A 21,564-nucleotide genomic window follows, 5' to 3' on the forward strand; every position below is an offset into this window, starting at 1 on the left:
GCGTGTATACCTACACACATGTTAGGCAAATTAACATGACTACAGGGATTTCGCACCTGACACCTCTTGCTTTCGATGCAAACTACCTACTACAACAGTATTTGAGTATTACTGTTCTAAAAGTATTATTTTATTATTATTATTAGTTATTTGTTTATTCTAATGATATTCGAAAACAATCCCACTCCTACTTTACACACTACATACGCATATACGTATACATTGACTTTGAGCGACTTGGATATATTTATTTGATCATGTATAACTTTCCTATTTATCCATGGATTTTGTTCGTTGGTAGCTTATTTTTTTCTAAAGAAACAGAACTTCATATGAAATAAAAAAATGCCAAAGTTTATTTTTTTTTCAATTTTTTCATAAAAAAATTTAAAAACTCGAAGTTATTAATCAATTTCTCAGAAATTATAAGTCCTATGGAAAAATGGAGTAGGCAATATTTTTAGGAAATTTCATTCACTTTTATTTTCTATAATTTGCAGTAAGATTGCTCAACTGGTCAGTGAGATATACATGATTAAGTGAAGACACCTTTTTTTTTGGTCGAATAACGGTAAATTGCAAATACAGTAGAATCGCGCAAAAGTTAACTCGCGAGAAAATTAAACCTTCGGCTAAGTTTACCGATTTTGAGCGTCCACGTACTGCTCTAAAAAGGTAACTTTGGGTTTACTTTTTTGAGCTTTTCTATTTTTTCAAACCCAACCGTTCGTTTGTCAAGAAAAACAAGCTCTGGTATTCCCCTCAGTGCTATGTATTCCCCGAATTTCTATGTAAAAATTATAGTCGGTGTCGCGAGGTACATACATACGTAGTGTGTCATGAGCGTTTAAACTTGCGAGTTGTTTATGGTTAGTGTGTTAAAAAATGCCAACAAAGCAGAGAAAATCATTGCAAATCAGATTAAATTTGCATCAAAAAGCTGAGATTTTAAGAAAACTCGATGAAGGTATTCATGGAAATCGATTGGCGTTGGATTATAATGTATCTAAGGCGGCCATCTCAAAAATAAAGAAAAAACGTCATGAAATTTTGGAGGCAGTGGCAAACACACATGAAGTTGCAACCAAGAAAACTTTACATAAATCGGAATATCCCGTTCTTGAGGCAAGGTTGTATAAATGGTTCTTAAGCCAAAGACAGCGTAATTGTGCAATGAGTGGTCCAATTTTAAAGGCAAGAGCCAAGCTCGAATTTGCTAAATTGCACACAGGAAAACAATTTCATGCGAGTAATGGATGGCTTGCAAATTTCAAGAAAAGATTCGGTATTCGCCACTTAAAAATTTGTGGGGAAATCCTCTCAAGTGACAAGTCAGGAATAACATCGTTCATTCATAATTTGCGGGCAAAAATTAATGAAATGGAAATTTCGGATATGCAGCTTTATAACGCAGATGAATCTGGATTGTTTTATCGTTTCCTGCCCGATAAAACATTTGTCGCGGCAAACCAAAAGACGGCACCTGGCCGAAAAATAGCAAAAGATAGAATCACATTTATGTTGTGTGCGAACGCAGATGGTTCGCATAAGTTGAAACCATTGATAATTGGTAAATCCGCAAACCCCCGCTGCTTCAAGGGGTTTGAAAACCCATTGGAATATGCTAACTCGCAAAAGTCTTGGATGAATTCAGAGCTATTCTTTCGCTGGTTCCATCATTCCTTTATTAAGCAGGTAAATTTATTTTTTCTATCCTTTAAAATTTTTAAGTGTGCCAAAATATTTGTCAGGTTCGGAAATTTTCTGCTGAAAATAATTTAATTGCTGATTGACAACTGTACTGCACATAAGCCAATTGACAAGTTACAGTCAGATGATGGAAACATTGCGGCAATGCTTTTACCACCTAACGTGACAGCTGTTTTGCAGCCCATGGATCAAAATGCTATAAGACTGGTCAAGTTAGAATACCGGGCTAAACTGTTATGTAACATTGTAGCACAAGAAAACATTCCGGTTGAGAATATTTTGAAAGGACATTCAATTCGTAATGCCATCTTGCTGCTTAAATTAGCATGGGATGAATTGCCAAGAGCTGTGCTTATAAAAGCTTGGAAAAATATAAAACAGTGGGACGATGATCAATACGACAGCGAAGAGGAAATCCCATTGCTTACATTGATTAGATCAAATAGTTCTCACGATGATACACTTCGAGAGGTACAATCGTTATTGTCCAAGGTGGGTGGTGTTGACGTCAGCAGTGAAGACATCGAAAATTGGAACGACGATCAAAATACGGAAGATGATGAAGATTTCGAAGTGTCTGACAATGAAGATGAAGAACCAGTTGTCGAGGAAGTTATGCAACAACAGAAAGCCAGTTTTTCCGAAGCAGTTGAATGCATCAATACTTTGATAACGTGGTATGAAAACAATAATGATGCAAATCAGATATCACATCTTATTAATATGCGTACGAAAATTGTCAGGAGCTATTACACAAAAGAAAAGAAACAAACAAGTCTCGACCGCTTCTTTAAACCAGCCCTTACAAATTAATATGTACATATGTATGTATGTATAATGTGAAAAAGTACAAACTAAATCTAAGTTTATGTTTTGTTAAGAGTAAAAGTCAGGCATGCGAATAAATTAAACGTATTATATCACCAAAATTATGTTTATTTCCGTGTTTTTTTTTTTCAAAATCGAAACCCCTTTGAAAAAGTTAATATTTTGGAAAAGTAAAACACCCTTGGGACATTTTGGTTAACTTTTTCGCGCTTCTACTGTATCTCAAAAACGTATCCATAGAAAAAAAAAATAATTCGATTTTCGAAATCAGCGAGCGATTCCACATACAAATAGGATAGTGGCGTTCATGGAACATTTTTGCTGTAAACCAGTGTAATTAGCTTTTACATATATAATTGTAAGTACATAAATATAAGTAATTTTAAGAATAAAGTCAGTTCTGTCCAGTTGGTGAGCGGACTCAAACCAACACTTCATCTTTTATTTAAAACCGCGCGTAGCGGTAAATAATATATTTTTTTAATACTTCCCACTTAAGGGAAGTTAATTGGCGCCCAACGTGGGGCCACGAAAAAAATCGAAAAATCCTCGGAAAAGGATTTGTGATCGTGGTCTAAACCTACATATAAAGATCCTTATAAAGGACAAATAGTAAAAATATAAAAACCTCATGTGAGAGGTAACAAATATGCAAAAAAAAAGGAGAAGTGAAAAGTTTTAACAAAATTTAATGAAACGTGCAGTGTCGTGTAGATTTAAAAAAAGGAAAGTTAAAAGTATAAATTAAAAGTTTAACGAAACGTGCCGTGTCGCATAAATTAATAAAAAAAAATAATAATAATAATTAATATTGAATCTTTTTTATATAAAAATAAAAAAAATTAAAACTGACAAAGTTACTATCAAAAACAAAAAAAAAGAATACAAATTAAATTGTAAAAACTTACGAAAAAATACATAGTTACAACAACTGCAAACAATGAACAATATATATAATATGATAATAGTGATGAACAACAACAACATACAAATTTACATTTGTGACTACAGCAGCATGGGAAGTGCCAGGAAGTTCATAGGATAAGAAGAGGATAACAAGAGGACAATAAGAGGACAACACTGGAGAAAGCAGTAAGGTTAGACATTTAATAATTATTACTAAGAAAATTAAATAATCTTAACATTATAAATTATATACAGTGTCGGACAAAACTCATTGGACTAAATCGAGTCTCAGACATATTCTGTCATAACTTTTTACATGGATGCATTAGAAGAATAATTTTTTTTGCAAAAGAAAGATCGCATATTCTATATTAAGAAACAATTCAATTTTATTTTTCAACTTTTATGTACAATTTATAACTTATAACAGAAGGGAAAAAAGTAAAAAATTCTCGCGACATAACTCATTGGACTTTAGCTGAATATGAAAATAAATTCGTTTTATAATAATATTTTATTGGGTAGCCATTATTTTTAATGATTGCAGCACATATTTAGGCATAGATGAAATTAAATTAATAATATATGTATCATTTATTCCATTCCAGGCTTGTTTCAGGGCATCAAATAGCTTGTTTTTATTACCGTGGACCTGTTCCCTACCCTGCAAGTATCGACGGTCTAAACGCTTTCCTGTTGGTCTTCGTACACGTGTCATTCCATCAAAGTTCTGCAAATTAGATTTGGAATCATCTGAAAACAATACTGACTTCCATTGCTTTTCATATTCAGCTAAAGTCCAATGAGTTATGTCGCGAGAATTTTTTACTTTTTTCCCTTCTGTTATAAGTTATAAATTGTACATAAAAGTTGAAAAAAAAAAATTGAATTGTTTCTTAATATAGAATATGCGATCTTTCTTTTGCAAAAAAAATTATTCTTCTAATGCATCCATGTAAAAAGTTATGACAGAATATGTCTGAGACTCGATTTAGTCCAATGAGTTTTGTCCGACACTGTACATATATATATATATTTATGGGGAATACCCAAACTAAACCTAAGTACATTAGATTGTATTACTGTCAATATTGCGGTGGGGACCACAAAGAGAAAAAGTGTCCCAGAAAAAATAAAACATAATTTATGGTTTGTACAACCAATAATAAAATAAAATAAAGCTGCGATTCACCACCTTCGGGGGGACCCTCCAGAGAATTATAAAAAAAAAAAAATAATAAATAAAAAATCAAGAATATAAAGCGAGGCTCGATCATCCAAATAATAAAATATTTTGAAACCGCGATTCACCACCGCAAGGGGGACCCTCCGGTTTATAACAAAAACTCAATTCTGCGATTCTGAACTCCAGACCCACCAGAATAAAAGAGTCTCCTTTCCTAGAAAGGATAAAAAAAAAAAATTAAATTTTTAATCTATAAAACTAAAATAAAATAAAAATAAAAATGGCGACGGAGGCAGGATTAACAGTAGATTTAATTACGCGCCTAATTGCAGAAAGTAATATTACGTTAAGGCAGGAAATTGACAGGCTAAAAGCGCAAGTCGAGATAGAAACACACATGGTAACAGATTTTCAGACAGAAGTAATAAACGACAATATTCAGTGTCATGAATCACTGGATGTTTTAAAATCCTTATTTTCAGGAAGGATAAATGCTTATGTTAGCTGGCGAGAAGCAGCACATAATGCGATGAGCCTATACGTTAGAGGAAGCCGAAAGTACTTCGCAGCCCTCACCATTTTGCCTAACAAAATTACGCCGGAAGCTAATGATGCATTAACCAATCATGGTACTGTGTTAAATTTTGACGCGATAATTGCGCGTCTCGATTTTGCGTATTCGGAGAAACGTCCAATACATATCATAGAACAAGAAATGAGTTTTCTACGTCAGGGCTCAATGACAGTAATTGAATATTACAATTTAGTTAACAAAAAACTAACTTTAATGATTAATAAAACCATAATGACTTATGGTGGAGCCGCATCAATAACAAAAGAATTAAACAAAAAGAATCGAGACCAAGCTCTTAGAATTTTTATAACCGGACTTAACGCTCCATTAAGAGATATAATATTCTCTCTGTCCGGAAGATCTGCCAGACGCATTGGCCAAAGCTCAGGAATTAGAGTCCAATAATCAGAGAGCCCGATTTGCACAAAATTTTGCAAATGAAAGCATAAAAGTAAAACAATATTATCCAAATAACAATTTACGATTTCCTCAGAGGAACAACATGCCAAAACCAGAGCCAATGGACATAGATCCATCCATGTTCAGAATATACCGACAGGAAACTTACCAAAAGCCTCAATAAAACAATGGCTTTAGATATCAAAATTTTAGAAGACAATTGGCCAGTACAAACACTCAAGCCAATACAAATAGATATGTTTCAAATAAAAACACCCAAGGAATAAAACGGCCAATTATAGCTTTCGGCCGCAAGAGAAAACACAGAAAATCAATAACATGAATGAGAGTCATTTTTTAGGCAAAGAGGGGATGAACTCTATCTAAAATTATATGACGCAAAAATAACAAAAAGTTTAAAAGCTCTAGTCGATACAGGAGCAACCTATTGCTACATTAAGCCTGGGGTATATAATAATAAAAACGAACTAGCCAATTATAAACGGATAAAAACCGTTAACGGCTACTCTATAATAAAATATTACCATATAATAACCATATTTGGGGTGGAAGGAATTTTCTACGAAATAAAAGGTTTAGAATCTGACCTCCTTTTGGGATACAATTTCCTTAAAAAAATTGAGGCACTTATCGATGTGCCCAATGGGAAAATAAATTATATGGAAAAAAATAATAATAACAAGTAAGGAAGGGCTAAGTTCGGGCGTAACCGAAAATTTTATACTCTCGCAATTTATTTATTTAACTTTATTTATATTAATAATACACAATTTGACCCACATATTCGTCATATATATTGTATAAAGTCCATTGAAAGTTGGAAACCATAATATTAGTTTAGAAGCACCGAGGTCCTCGTGTTCGATATATGGGGCCTTAAAAACCTATGGTCCGACTTCGGCGATTTTTAGAATGGGACTGCCACACTATTAACATAGTATTTGTGCAAAGTTCTGCATCGATATCTTCACTAGTACTTACTTTATATATTGTAAAGTAAACGATTCAGATTGTCTTCAAAGTTCTGGTATATAGGAAGTAGGCGTGGTTGTAAAGCGATTTGGCCTATTTTCACAACATATCATTGGGATGTAAGGAAACTATTACACACCAAGTTTCATTGAAATCGGTTGAATAGTTCCCATAAGTGGTGGGAGTGCAGCTTCCATCTGCCATTTCTTATGTGAAATTTATTGTTTCTGACGTTTTTCGTTAATGAGTTAACCCACTTTTAGTAATTATACTCTCGCAACCTGTTGCACAGAGTATCATAGTTTTGTTCACATAACGGTTGTTTGTGTCACCAAGAAATATAAGAGTTAGATATGGGGTTATATATACATAAATGATCAGGATGACGAGTAGATTTGAAATCCGGATGTCTGTCCGTAAAAATTAAGATATCTTAATGAAACTTGGAACACATCTTCCTTGGCACCCTGAGGAGGTTGCTTTCGAAAATGGGCAAAATCGGTCCACTGCCACGCCCACAAAATGGAGGAAACCGAAAACCTATACAGTGTCATAACTAAGCCATAAATAAAGTTATGAAAATGAAATTTGGAACATAGGATCCCATTAGGGAGGGGCACATTTGGATGTAATTTTTTTGGAAAAGTGGGCGTGACCCCGCCCCCAAATAGGTTTTTTGTATATAACTCGCAAACCAATAAAGCTATATAAACCAAACTTTCTGCAGTCGTTTCTTTTAGCCATTTCCTTATACAGTCCAAAAATGAAAGAAATCGGATAATAACCACGCCCACCTCCCATACAAAGGTTAGGTTGAAAATTACTAAAAGTGGGTTAACTCCCTAACGAAAAACGTCAGAAACACCAAATTTTACATAAGAAAAGGCAGAAGAAAGCTGCACTGAGATTTTTTTACAAAATAGAAAATGGGCGTGGCGTCGCCCACTTATGGGTCAAAAACCATATCTCAAGAACTATTCGACCGATTTCAATGAAATTCGGTTCATAACACTTTCTTGACACCCTGATGACACGGGTGGAATATGGGCGAAATCGGTTCACAACTACGTCTACTTCCCATATAACCCAATTTTGAATTCCATCTGATTCGTTCACTTTATAATGTATTCATAAGGAACCAATGAAGCTAGCGGAATAAGACTTTACACAAATACTGTATTTGAGCTGTGACATCACTTGTGGAAAAATTGTCAAAATCGAACCATGACTTTTCAAGGCCCCTGATATCAAACATGAAGAACTCAGTTCCTAAGGTTAATTTTTCACCGAAAATATAGGTAAATCCCTCAGATATTTTAATGTAATTCATTCCCTCTGAATATTTTTCTTATAACAGTTTCTCTCTGTACCTGAAATGGTAAAAATTGGGTCATAACTTCCCCCAGATCCCATATACCTAATTATAAGTAATATTAAATTAAGTGAGCGTATAGTCTTCGATACGTTGTATCTTGGTGGTGAAAACGAGTGAAATCGGTTTAGGAATTACCTCAGTCCCCATATACTATTTATGATGATTTTCGTTATTCTATTGAACTTTATGCCGAATATATGGGTCGAATTGTGTTGTCTTTATAAAATTACATCAATAAATTGCGAGAGTATAAAATGTTCGGTTACACCCGAACTTAGCCCTTCCTTACTTGTTTTTAACCTAACTTTTGTATGGGAGGTGGCGTGGTTATGATCCGATTTCATTTCATTTTTCATTTTTGGACTGTATTAGGAAGTGGCTAAAAAAACGGCTGCAGAAAGTATGGTATATATAGCTCTATTGGTTTTGCGAGATATGTACAAAAAACTTAGTAGGGGGCGGGGCCACGCCCACTTCCCCAAAAAAATTACATCCAAATATGCCCCTTCATAGTGCGATCCTTCATACCAAATTTTATTTCAATAGCTTTATTTATGGCTTAGTTATGGCACTTTATGTGTGTTTGGTTTTCGCCATTTTGTGGGCGTGGCAGTGGTCCGATTTTGCTCATTTTCGAAAGCAACCTTCCTATGGTGCCAAGAAATAAGTGTGCCAAGTTTCATCAAGATATCTTAATTTTTACTCAAGTTACAGCTTGCACAGACAGACGGACGGACGGACGGACAGACAGACATTCGGATTTGAACTCCACTCTTCACCCTGATCACTTTGGTATATATAACACTATATCTAACTAAAGTTTTGGGTGTTACAAACAACCGTTATGTGAACAAAACTATAATACTCTCTTTAGCAACATTTGTTGCGAGAGTATAAAAACTAGACAAAAAGTATGGACATTTGGGACATTTTTTTGAAAATAAAACTGGGAAAAACTGAAAACCCAAGGAACCGCTCAACCTGCCAATAAAAATATTGGTATAAATAAAAAAATTAAGGAACATAAAGATCAGGCAAAACTAGCCGAAACAACTACCGGCAACATTATATTAAAAAAAATTATTTTGGGACAAAAAAGTCCTAAAACGCCAGCTGAAGAGTTATAGCAGCAGAATAATAACAATTAAACAAAAAATATTGTGGAACGAAAATGTTCTACAACGCCAGCCGATGAATTTACTGGCAACATAAACGATAACTATTCGATACTGGGTGAAAGAAGCTCAGAAATGAATGATGATAATGATAATTACTATATGGTAAAAAATTCCGAAAGTTCAATCAGGATGAAGAATTATGGGAACTTAAAACACATATAAAAGAAAAAATTGCTCAAATGCATTCAAATATCAATACAAACTTTCCTTTCATGACAAATGCGAAAGTAGAAATAAGAATGAAAAATGAGGATCCGATATGGAGCAGACAATATCCATATCCCTTATCTGTAAACTCGTTTATTAATGAAGAAATAAACAAAATGATTAATGAAAATATCATAAGACCGAGTAAAAGTCCGTATAATTCACCTATTTAAGTGGTACCAAAAAAGGGTACAAATGACAATGGAACACCAAAACTTAGAATGGTATTTGATTATAAAAAAATAAATGAGCATACAATTTCCGATCGTTATCCTATTCCGGATACTAACGTAATACTGTATAATTTAGGCAAAGCAAAATGTTTTTCAAGCATTGATCTAGAATCAGGATTTCATCAAATTTTAATGTCAAAGAATGATATTGAGAAAACAGCTTTTTCCGTTAATAATGGGAAATATGAATTTTTGACGATGCCTTTTGGTCTAAAAAATGCTCCTAGAATTTTTCAGAAGGCAATGGATGACATATTGAGAGAACATATTGGAAAAATTTGTCACGTTTATATGGATGATATCATTATTTTTTTCGGAAAACATAACACAACACTTAAAGGATTTGGAAACAATTACAGAAATTTTAAAAAATGCTAATATGAAAATTTCATTAGAAAAATCAAAATTTTTCCCGAAAGAAATAGAGTTTTTGGGTTATATAGTAGCACAGAATGTTATCAAAACAGACCCAAACAGAATTAAATTAATATTAAATTATCAAATACCAAGAACTTTGCGAGAATTAAGAGGCTTGCAGTATATGATTGTAAATTTGTTAAAGACTACGCTGCGATAGCAAAACCTCTGACAAAATACCTATCAGGAGAAAATGGTAGGATTTCTAAAAATAAATCAAAACAAGTAAGGAAAGGCTAAGTTCGGGTGTAACCGAACATTTTATACTCTCGCAATTTATTTATTTAACTTTATTTATATTATATAATACACAATTTGACCCACATATTCATCATATATATTGTATAAAGTCCATTGAAAGTTGGAAACCCTAATATTAGGTTAGAAGCACCGAGGTCCTCATGTTCGATACATGGGGCCTTGAAAACCTATGGTCCGATTTCGGCGATTTTTAGAATGGGGCTTCCACACTATAAAGGTAGTATTTGTGCAAAGTTCTGCATCGATATCTTCACTAGTGCTACCTTTATATATTGTAAAGTTAACGATTCAGATCGTCTTCAAAGTTCTGGTACATAGGAAGTAGGCGTGGTTGTGAAGCGATTTGGCTTATTTTCACAACATATCATTAGGATGTAACAAAACTATTACAAACCAAGTTTCATTGAAAACGGTCTAGTAGTTCCTGAGATATGGTTTTTGACCCATAAGTGGGCGATGCCACGCCCATTTTCCATTTTGTAAAAAAATCTGAGTGCAGCTTCTATCTGCCATTTCTTATGTGAAATTTAGTGTTTCTGGCGTTTTTCGTTACTGAGTTAACTCACTTTTAGTAAGTCTCTACCTAACCTTTGTATGGGAGGTGGGCGTGGTTATTATCCGAGATCAACTATTTTGATGGTGTGTGGTGGGTACGTAAGAGAACTGACTGCAGAAAGTTTGATTTATATAGCTTTATTGGTTTGCGAGTTATATAGAATTAACCGATTTGGGGGCGGGGCCACGCCCACTTTCCCAAAAAAATTACATCCAAATATGCCTCTTCCTAGTGCGATCCTCTATTCCAAATTTTACTTTAATAACTTTATTTATGGCTTAGTTATGGCACTTTATGTGTTTTCGGTTTTCGTCATTTTGTAGGCGTGGCAGTGGTCCGATTTTGCCCATTTTCGAAAGCAACCCTCTTACGGTCCCAAGGAACGTGTGTTCCAAGTTTCATCAATATCTCAATTTTTACTCAAGTTATCCGTTGCACGGACGGACGGACGGACAGACAGACATTCGGATTTTGACTCGTCTCGTCACCCTGATCATTTTGATATATATAACCCTATATCTAACTCGTTTAGTTTTATGACTTACAAACAACCGTTAGGTGAACAAAACTATAATACTCTCTTTAGCAACTTTTGTTGCGAGAGTATAAAAATTTCAAATAACCCTAGATGAAGAAGGAATATCTGCATTAAATACATTAAACAAACATTTGGCTTCAGAAATGGAATTAACACAACCTGATTACTCAAAAATATTTGTATTAATTACCGACGCATCTAACTTTGCAATGGGTGCGGTACTATCACAAGGAGGTAAACCAATTACATTCATTTCAAAAACTCTTAATAAAACTGAAAGAAATTACGCGACTAATGAGAAAGAGCTTTATGCCATTGTTTGGGCACTAAAAAATTTAAGAAATTATCTCTACGGTGTAACTAATTTGGAAATGCATACTGATCATCAACCATTAACATTTGCTTTATCACCCCGTAACCCTAATCCAAAAATGAAAAGATGGCATGTAATTATAGAAGAATTCTCTCCTAAATTTGTGTACCAACCCGGTAAAACCAATTTAGTAGCGGACGCACTTTCCCGTCTTCAATTAAACCATTTGTCAAACGAATCAGAAGATTCACAGCACTCAGCACAAAGTAGTGAAAAACAATCAAATACAAGAAACACAAAAACCATTAAATCAATTTAAACAGCAAATCATATTGTGTAAAAATAGGTTCACGATTCATGAGTTAATCGAAACCTTTGGGAATAAAAGGCATTTAATAGAATATGATACAGTAGAAAATTTAATGACTATTTACCAATGAAAAATCTTCGAAAGACTCTACTCGACTTGCAAATACAAGAAACACAAAAACCATTAAATCAATTTAAACAGCAAATCATATTGTGTAAAAATAGGTTCACGATTCATGAGTTAATCGAAACCTTTGGGAATAAAAGGCATTTAATAGAATATGATACAGTAGAAAATTTAATGACTATTTTAAAAGACTATATTTAACCAAAGTTAGTGACGGCGATTCACTGCACTGTTAAAGACTTACATGAAATCCAAGAAGCTCTGAAACAAACTTTTCAAAACAAATTTGTATTTACAAAACTTTTTCCAATGGATATTATTAATAGAGAAGATCAGTCAGGATTGATCGAGCAAACCCATAATAGAGCTCATCGAAGCTATAATGAAAATATTAAACAAATAGAGAAATTGTATTATTGGCCCGAAATGAGAAAAAGAATGAAATAATACGTAAGAAATTGCATGTTATGCAATAAAAATAAATACGATCGCCATCCTAAGAAAATATATATATATATATATATATTTGGCGTAGGAACCGCTTTAAGCGATTATAGCCGAATCCACCAGAGCGCGCCACTCATTCCTCCTTTTTGCTTTTTGGCGCCAACTGGAAACACCAAGTGAAGCCAGGTCACTTTGCACTTGGTCTTTCCACCGGAGTGGAGGTCGTCCTCTTCCGCGGCTTCCTCCAGCGGGTACTGCATCGAATACTTTCAGAGCTGGAGTGTTTTCTTCCATCCGTACAACATGACCTAGCCAGCGTAGCCGCTGTCTTTTTATTCGCTGAACTATGTCAATGTCGTCGTATAAATCGTACAGCTCATCGTTCCATCGTCTGCGGTATTCGCCGTTGCCAATGTTTAGAGGACCATAAATCTTGCGCAAAACCTTTCTCTCGAAAACCCCAAGAGTCGTCTCATCGGATGTTGTCATCGTCCACGCTTCAGCGCCATACATCAGGACGGGAATAATGAGCGACTTATAGAGTTTGATTTTGGTTCGTCGAGAGAGGACTTTACTTTTCAATTGCCTACTCAGTCCAAAGTAGCACCTGTTGGCAAGAGTGATTCTGCGTTGGATTTCAAGGCTGACATTGTTGGTGTTGTTAATGCTGGTTCCCAGATAAACGAAATTATCTACAACTTCAAAGTTATGACTGTCAACAGTGACGTGGGAGCCAAGACGCGAGTGCGCTGACTGTTTGTTTGATGACAGGAGATATTTCGTCTTGTCCTCATTCACCACCAGACCCATACGCTTCGCTTCTTTATCTAGTCTGGAAAACGCAGAACAAACGGCGCGGTTGTTGCTTCCGATGATATCAATATCATCGGCATACGCCAGGAGCTGTACACTCTTGTAGAAGATTGTACCCTCTCTATTTAGTTCTGCAGCTCGTATTATTTTTTCCAGCAATAGATTGAAGAAGTCGCACGATAGTGAGTCACCCTGTCTGAAGCCTCGTTTGGTATCGAACGGCTCGGAGAGGTCCTTCCCGATCCTGACGGAGCTTTTGGTGTTGCTCAACGTCAGCTTACATAGCCGTATTAGTTTTGCAGGGATACCAAATTCAGACATCGCGGCATAAAGGCAGCTCCTTTTCGTGCTATCGAAGGCAGCTTTAAAATCGATAAAAAGATGGTGGGTATCGATTCTTCTCTCTCGGGTCTTTTCCAAGATTTGGCGCATGGTGAATATCTGGTCCATTGTAGATTTTCCAGGTCTAAAGCCACACTGATAAGGTCCAATCAGTTCGTTGACGGTGGGCTTTAGTCTTTCACACAATACGCTCGACAAAACCTTATATGCGATATTGAGGAGACTTATACCACGGTAGTTGGCGCAGATTGTGGGGTCTCCCTTCTTGTGGATTGGGCAGAGCACACTAAGATTCCAATCGTCAGGCATGCTTTCTTCCGACCATATTCTACAAAGAAGCTGATGCATGCACCTTATCAGTTCTTCGCCGCCGTATTTGAATAGCTCGGCCGGTAATCCATCGGCCCCCGCCGCTTTGTTGTTCTTCAAGCGGGTAATTGCTATTCGAATTTCTTCATGGTCGGGTAATGGAACATCTATTCCATCGTCATCGATTGGGGAATCGGGTTCGCCATCTCCTGGTGTTGTACTTTCACTGCCATTGAGCAGGTCGGAGAAGTGTTCCCTCCATAATCCCAGTGTGCTCTGGACATCCGTTACCAGATTACCTTCTCGGTCCCTACATGATAATGCTCCGGTCTTGAAACCTTCTGTTAATCGCCAATAGGCAAAGCCCCAATTCCAGAGAAAGAAAGAGAACAGCTGCATTTAGACATTTTTTACGCACAGAAACTAAAATTTATCACATGTGTAGACGCTTATTCCACATTTTTAATGTTAAAACATATAGAAGATAAGTCAAATGTCGAAGAAAAGGTTTTAGAATTGCTTCAAACCTTCACAGATGTAAAACAAATTACTTTAGAGAATGAACCAAGCTTTACCACACCAACATTTAAATCCTTAATGCAAAGGTTAAATATTGAAATTTACTTTTGTAATCCACGTCACAGCACAACTAATGGACAAATTGAAAGAGTCCATTCAACGATAATTGAAATAGCTAGATGTATAAAATAAGAATACAATATTGTCAGTAATTTAGAAGCAGTACTTAGAGCAGCGCAACAGTACAATACAACAATACATTCAGTAACGAATTTTAAACCAAATGAAGTACTTTATAATAAAGTAAACCATGAAAATTTGCCAATCATTTTAAAACAAGCACAGGAAAAAATGCTAATGTTTCATAAGCTGCCATCGATTGGTCACTTCTCTGCTCGCTATCTTTGGGCGCTGCTGGCCTGTCAAAAATGTTACATGTGAAAGCAACAACAAAGTTATCTAGTTGAATTCGTGCTGGAGAGTATGCGAATACCTCATTAAAATTTTAATAGTCGCTTGCTGAGTGCTATCAAGTTTTGTTTTACTTATTTTAGAACCATTTTACTATTGTGAACGGCTCAAAGTACAAATTAGTGTCAAAATAATAAAAAATGTTATACACAAATTTGAAATTGAAAAGGGCAGTCGAAGATAAATCGTTAGTATTTTTGTATTGAATTTATTGAATAAAAATCTTTAATAAACATTAAATTTGTTGCAGAAAACGTTAGACAAAAACGGTGGTTGAAGAGTTCAGTGCGACCAAGTATAAACAATTCGATTTCAGTGCTGCCAGTTTGTATGGAAATTTGAAATGTTTGTTCGATTGGCTTGTCTATAGCAGTTAGCCAATCGATGACAGCTATAATAAACATAGAGCAGACAAGCAATATCATCCCGGACAAATTATTTATGAGAAAATAATAGGAGAGAGAAATAAATTACAACCTAGGTATAAGAAACAACAAGTTAAAGAAAACTTAGGAAATAAGATAATAATAATTAATAGAAATAGAATTATACATAAAGATAACATAAAATCATAATTACTTATAGGTTTTTAAAATGATCCTTTCAATTTTCGCATTACTAATTGGCTTGACGACAGCCGATGTCATAGATTATACCCGACAGGACTACGTACTTATTGAAAATGGAGACGTTTCTGTTTATGAAGAATATGGAGATATATTTCACATTACTAATTTGACAATATTTGAAAATATAATAGCAGAAGAAAAATCAAGTTTTTATAGAAGTATGAAATATGAGATAGATAATCAAGATAATATAGAAATTAATACTCAAAAAACAAAATCAGAAATATTATTGATTGAAACTTTATTAGGACAGTTAAAACAAAACCATGTTAGACAAAAACGAGGAATAAATGAATTAGGGACACTTTGGAAATGGATAGTGGGAACTCCAGACCATGACGATTTTATAAAAATAAATGATAGATTAAATGATTTAATAATAAACAATTTACTACAAATTCAGAAATTTTTAAAGTAATAACAGAATTAACTGATACTGTAAATAATATAAAAGGTGATAACACAGTCAGAAAAATTAAAAGAAAAAGAAATCAATATATTATACATGAACTACAAAATATAATACATACAATAACATTTGGAAAAATAGGAATTTTAAATCCAACAATATTACATTTTGATGAATTAAAAAATATAATATATTACCAACTTGGTATAATGACCATTACAGACTTAATGGACATTTCAAAATTTAAAATAGCACAAAAGGAAAATATAATTATACTTTATATTAAATATCCTAAAATAGAATTAACCTGTAAGTACTATGATGTAAGAGAACATAACATATTGTAATAATAACTTTTTTTATATACAAAATTGTAAAACTGAAATTACAAAAACATATTGCAAACTAAATAAAAAAAGTACATGTTTGTCAGAAATCTTAAATAAGAAACAGGGAAAATGTAAAAAATTAAAAGAAAAAAATTTAAAAATAGAAGAAATAAAACCAGGAGCAATATTACTATCAGGAAAAAATATTGTAGACAACCAAACAATAACTGGAACATATTTAATAACTTTTGATAATAATTCAGTAAAAAATAATCAAACTTATGAAAATATTGAAACAAAAATTTGGAATTATCTTAAAAATAACCATATCAATAATTTTGAAATTTTAGAATATATTGAAACCAATAATAAGCTGTTAAAATTAGATAATATAAATATTTTAGCAGAACAGAATAAGGATATCACAGTTCATTAAATTTTTTGGTACATAATTTTAATCTTGGGAATACTTTCCATAACTTACATAATTTTAAAATTCAAAAAATCTAACGAAATTCCCAAACCGATAGAAAATTTGCAATTGCAAGAAGTCACATATAATGCTCTTTTAGACCAAATACATAAATTAACTAAAAATAATAGTGAATCGAGGACGATTCATCTTAGGAAGGGGGGAGTTAACGACAGCCTCCACACAGCAACTTTACCATAACTATAAACATAATTGAATCTTTACACTTTGTAACTATGCAACCACATAAATTAAAATCTTTATTAATGTTTTTGTTTATCTAAGAATTCGATATTTCCGTTCCGAATGAAATAATCCATACTTATCCAAACAATATTTGTAGCCCTCACAAAATTCATAAGGTGCATGCATCAGCTTCTTTGCAGAATATGGTCGGAAGAAAGCATGCCTGACGATTGGAATCTCAGTGTGCTCTCCCCAATTCATAAAAAGGGAGATCCCACAATCTGCGCCAATTACCGTGGGATCAGCCTCCTAAATATCGCATACAAGGTTCTATCGAGCATACTGTGTGAAAGACTAAAGCCCACCGTCAACCAACTGATTGGCCAGATATTCACCATTTGCCAAATTTTGGAGAAGACCCGTGAAAAGAGGATCGACACACACCACCTTTTTGTCGATTTTAAAGCTGCTTTCGACAGCACGAAAAGGAGCTGCCTTTACGCCGCGATGTCTGAATTTGGTATCCCCGCAAAACTAATACGGCTGTGTAAATTGACGTTGAGCAACACCAAAAGCTCCGTCATGATTGGGAAGGACCTCTCCGAGCCGTTCGATACCAAACGAGGTTTCAGACAAGGTGACTCACTATCGTGCGACTTCCTTAACCTGATGCTGGAAAAAATTATAAGAGCTGCAGAGCTAAACCGAGAAGGTACAATCTTCTACAAGAGTGTACAGCTCCTGGCGTACGCCGATGATATTGATATCATCGGAAGCAACAACCGCGCCGTTTGTTCTGCCTTTTCCCGCATGGATATGGAGGCTAAGCGAATGGGTCTGGAGGTGAATGAGGACAAGACGAAATATCTCCTGTCATCAAACAAACAGTCGGCGCATTCGCGTCTTGGCTCCCACGTCACTGTGACAGTCATAACTTCGAGGTCGTAGATAATTTCGTATACCTGGGAACCAGCATCAACAACACGAACAATGTCAGCCTCGAAATCCAGCGCAGAATAACTCTTGCCAACAGGTGCTACTTTGGTCTGAGTAGGCAATTGAACAGTAAAGTCCTCTCTCGACGAACCAAAATCAAGCTCTACAAGTCGCTTATCATTCCCGTCCTGCTTTACGGTGCAGAAGCTTGGACGATGTCAACATCAGATGAGACGACACTAGGAGTTTTCGAGAGGCAAATTTTGCGCAAGATTTATGGTCCTCAGAACATTGGCAACGGCGAATACCGCAGACGATGGAACGATGAGCTGTACGAGTTATACGACGACATTGACATAGTTCAGCGAATAAAAAGACAGCGGCTACGCTGGCTAGGTCATGTTGTCCGAATGGACGAAAACACTCCAGCCCTGAAAGTGTTCGATGCAGTACCCGCCGGAGGAAGCCGAGGAAGGGGAAGGCCTCCACTCCGTTGGAGGGACCAGGTGGAGAGCGGCCTGGTTACACTTGGGATCTCCAACTGGCGCCGAACTGCGAAGGAGAGAGAGAGGTGGCGCACTATCGTCGCTTCGGCTATAACCGGCTAAACGGTTGCAACGCCAATCACATACATACATCATTGGGATGTAAGGAAACTATTACAAACCAAGTTTCATTGAAATAGGTCGAGTAGTTCTTGAGATATGGTTTTTGACCCTTAAGTGGGCAACGACACGCCCATTTTCCATTTTGTAAAAAAATCTGAGTGCAGCTTACATCTGCCATTTCTTATGTGAAATTTAGTGTTTCTGACTAACCTTTGTATGGGAGGTGAGCGTGGTTATTTTCCGATTTCAACTATTTTCATGGTGTATGGTGGGGTACGTAGGAGAACCGACTGACATACACATACAATATATTTCTATTTAAAAACCACTTCATGCTACACGCCGAACACCGCCTCATGCAACAGATAGTCCGTCAAGAGTACTATATTTCTCGTCTTAAGCCAAAAATAAAGAAATGTATTTTCATGTGCAAGATCTGCACTATGCATAAGCAGAAAATGCGAACACAGATTATGCCACCACTTCCACCGGGACGCTGCAATTTCACTCTGCCCTTCACTATCACAGGTGTCGATTTTGCTGGGCCTTTTCAGATAAAGGCGTCCATGCTAAGATCTCCCACCCTCATGAAAGGCTATGTGGCTGTTTTTGTCTGTTCTACGACAAAAGCAGTACACCTTGAGCTATGCACCAATCTGCAGACAGAGGCTTTTCTCGCGACATTTGCTCGCTTTGTCGGACGTCGTGGCAAAACGTTTATCGGGACTCAAAGAGTCACTGAAAAACAATTTGTGGAATTTATACAACAAGTCTCACCTGAAATTGCACAGAAGTATGCTCCCCAAGGCATCAATTGGCAATTCATTCCCCCGCTCCACACATGGGAGGTTTATGAGAATCCGCTGTGAAAAGATTTAAACCCCACTTCAAAGAAATAGCTGGCAACCATAAATTCAACTATGAAGAATTTGCAACATTACTAACTAAAATTGAAGCCGTTCTCAATTCACGGCCTCTTACTGCACTCTCGCAAGATCCCTCCGATTTCACAGCCCTAACTCCAGGGCATTTTCTTAAAGGAGCACCCATCTTGGTCGCTATCCTTAATAAATAGATGGGAAAGAATTAAAATTCTCCATCACAATTTTAGCCGTCGATGGAAAGAAGATTATATAAAGGACCTCCACAAGAGGTACCACTGGAAAACACCACAAAAGACGCCAAAGCTTGGATACTGTGTCCTTATACATATATATGACCGCTCGTTAAGCTATGTTCTTTACCAACCGCTGATAATACCGAAACGTAAACCAATCGATCGAGTATATATATGAAATAAAAATATATACCTACCAAAGAACCGTAAATAAGAAAACTCAAAAAAAAAAAAAGAAAAACCCAAAACATTGCCTAAACTGCCCTACACGCACCCATGCAACGCAGGACTGCACATCTAGCAATAGGTGCATGGTATGAATGCGATCGCATCATACGTTGCTGCACCGCATCACCAAATCCGTCATCGGGCGACTACCTGCCCAACGCAGTCGCAGTGCACGCCCCAACGACCGCGGACAAACAAAATACCACGGTCATCACCGCGACGCCGCCAGGCTCGATCTAATTCGCGCCGTTCAACCGGCCTCAGCAACGTTGCAACAACTTCAACGACTACTAGGCTAAATATTCGCCTAGGGAGCAGGATGTATAAATGAGCATCGGCTCCAACGCACCGCACTACTACCCAGCAGATATAAAAGCGAGATCTCCTGAAAGGAGGAATGAAGGAGTCCTCCTATTAACCTCTTTTAGGAGCAGTAAGGGAGATTTTTTAATTTTGTTCTTATATTGTTTTTTTTTTATATTTTATTTTTGTGTTGACCTCCTTTTGACATCTTTTAGGAGCAAAAAAGGAGATTTTATACTTCTATTGTGATTTTGTTTACTTCATTTCAGTATTGATCTCCTTTGGTCCTCCTTTAGGAGCAATATAGGAGATTTTTTAATTTTTCGTAGCTTAAAAATCGTACTTTTGGTTCAAAAATTACAATTTAACGGGAAATAATAACTGTTAATTTTTGTCTTCAAGCAATTGTTCATTTCAACTGTGTTTTTAAAGCGTGCAGACGTAAGTGTTTTATATATATTGAGTATTAAATATTTTAAATTGATAATTAAATGTACTCTAAAAGGCATTTAAAACGCCTAGTGAATAAAAACTTAAATAATTTATATAAAAAAACAAAATAATAATACACAAAATGAAAATGATGTGGAAAGTGTTAATGAAATTGAAAAACATGGAACAAAGAATACGGTAGCTAGAGGAAATATCGGCGCAGAACACTATATTCCTGGAGCGGATTATTGACATATTTCCACCGAAGAAGATTGAATTAATGATATTTCCTATTAAAAACATGAATGATTTAGCATCTACAGAATCCTTGCTTTTGAATAAGCCTGAGGCAGGAATTGTGAGTATGATAAAATACATTTGATAAGATGTTACTAAACAGTTTGAGTTTATTATAGGTGGCGTATCTGAAGCAAAAATTTTCAAAGAGACCCCTATCAAAAATTTTGGATGAAGTGATTGCGAAGTCCCTGCTATTAAAAGTGAATTGGGATAGAGCCAAAAAAAAAGTTGCATTGAAGAATTATGCACTTTTCAATAAATTTCTTTACGGTAATACATAATTTCAATTCATGTCATAAATTTTTTTAACAAGTTTAATTTTTAGAGGCCTTAAAAAATGATTACTCATACATTGATTTTAAGGCAAAGATCAAAAAGGCGTTTCTCAAATGTAAGGCTCAGTTCTACAGGAACACTTACAATATAAAAAAAATAATAGATTTCATGTACATTCATTTAATTAAAAAACTTTAATAAAAAACAAGTAAGGAAGGGCTAAGTTCGGGTGTAACCGAACATTTTATACTCTCGCAATTTATTTATTTAACTTTATTTATATTATATAATACACAATTTGACCCTCATATTCGTCATATATATTGTA

The 21,564-nt window shown here is 35.3% G+C and overlaps 1 protein-coding gene across 2 annotated transcripts; it reads left to right on the top strand.

Moving 5' to 3' along the window:
• The first annotated feature begins 442 nt into the window (after positions 1-442).
• On the top strand, positions 443-2,738 carry LOC114805346 (jerky protein homolog-like). 2 transcript variants are annotated; one of them, XM_054227821.1, is made up of 2 exons: positions 443-1,695; positions 1,752-1,874. In XM_054227821.1, exons 1-2 carry the CDS (start codon positions 886-888, stop codon positions 1,791-1,793), a joined length of 852 nt encoding a protein of 283 aa, XP_054083796.1. In that variant the 5' UTR covers positions 443-885; the 3' UTR covers positions 1,794-1,874. The 2 variants fall into 2 exon arrangements, with proteins under 2 accessions (XP_054083796.1, XP_054083797.1); XM_054227822.1 differs by having other exon boundaries at positions 452-1,695; positions 1,752-2,738.
• Positions 2,739-21,564: the final 18,826 nt, after the last annotated feature.

The sequence above is a fragment of the Zeugodacus cucurbitae genome, chromosome 3 (genome assembly GCF_028554725.1).
Source record: "Zeugodacus cucurbitae isolate PBARC_wt_2022May chromosome 3, idZeuCucr1.2, whole genome shotgun sequence".
NCBI classification, from domain to species: Eukaryota; Metazoa; Arthropoda; class Insecta; order Diptera; family Tephritidae; genus Zeugodacus; species Zeugodacus cucurbitae.

What these genes read in the sequence shown, in the direction of transcription:
- LOC114805346 (XM_054227821.1), top strand. Translation starts at nt 886, where the DNA reads ATGCCAACAAAGCAGAGAAAATCATTGCAAATCAGATTAAATTTGCAT. An exon ending in ATCATTCCTTTATTAAGCAG is followed by an intron (nt 1,696 to 1,751) that starts GTAAATTTATTT and finishes AATATTTGTCAG; the next exon opens with GTTCGGAAATTTTCTGCTGA.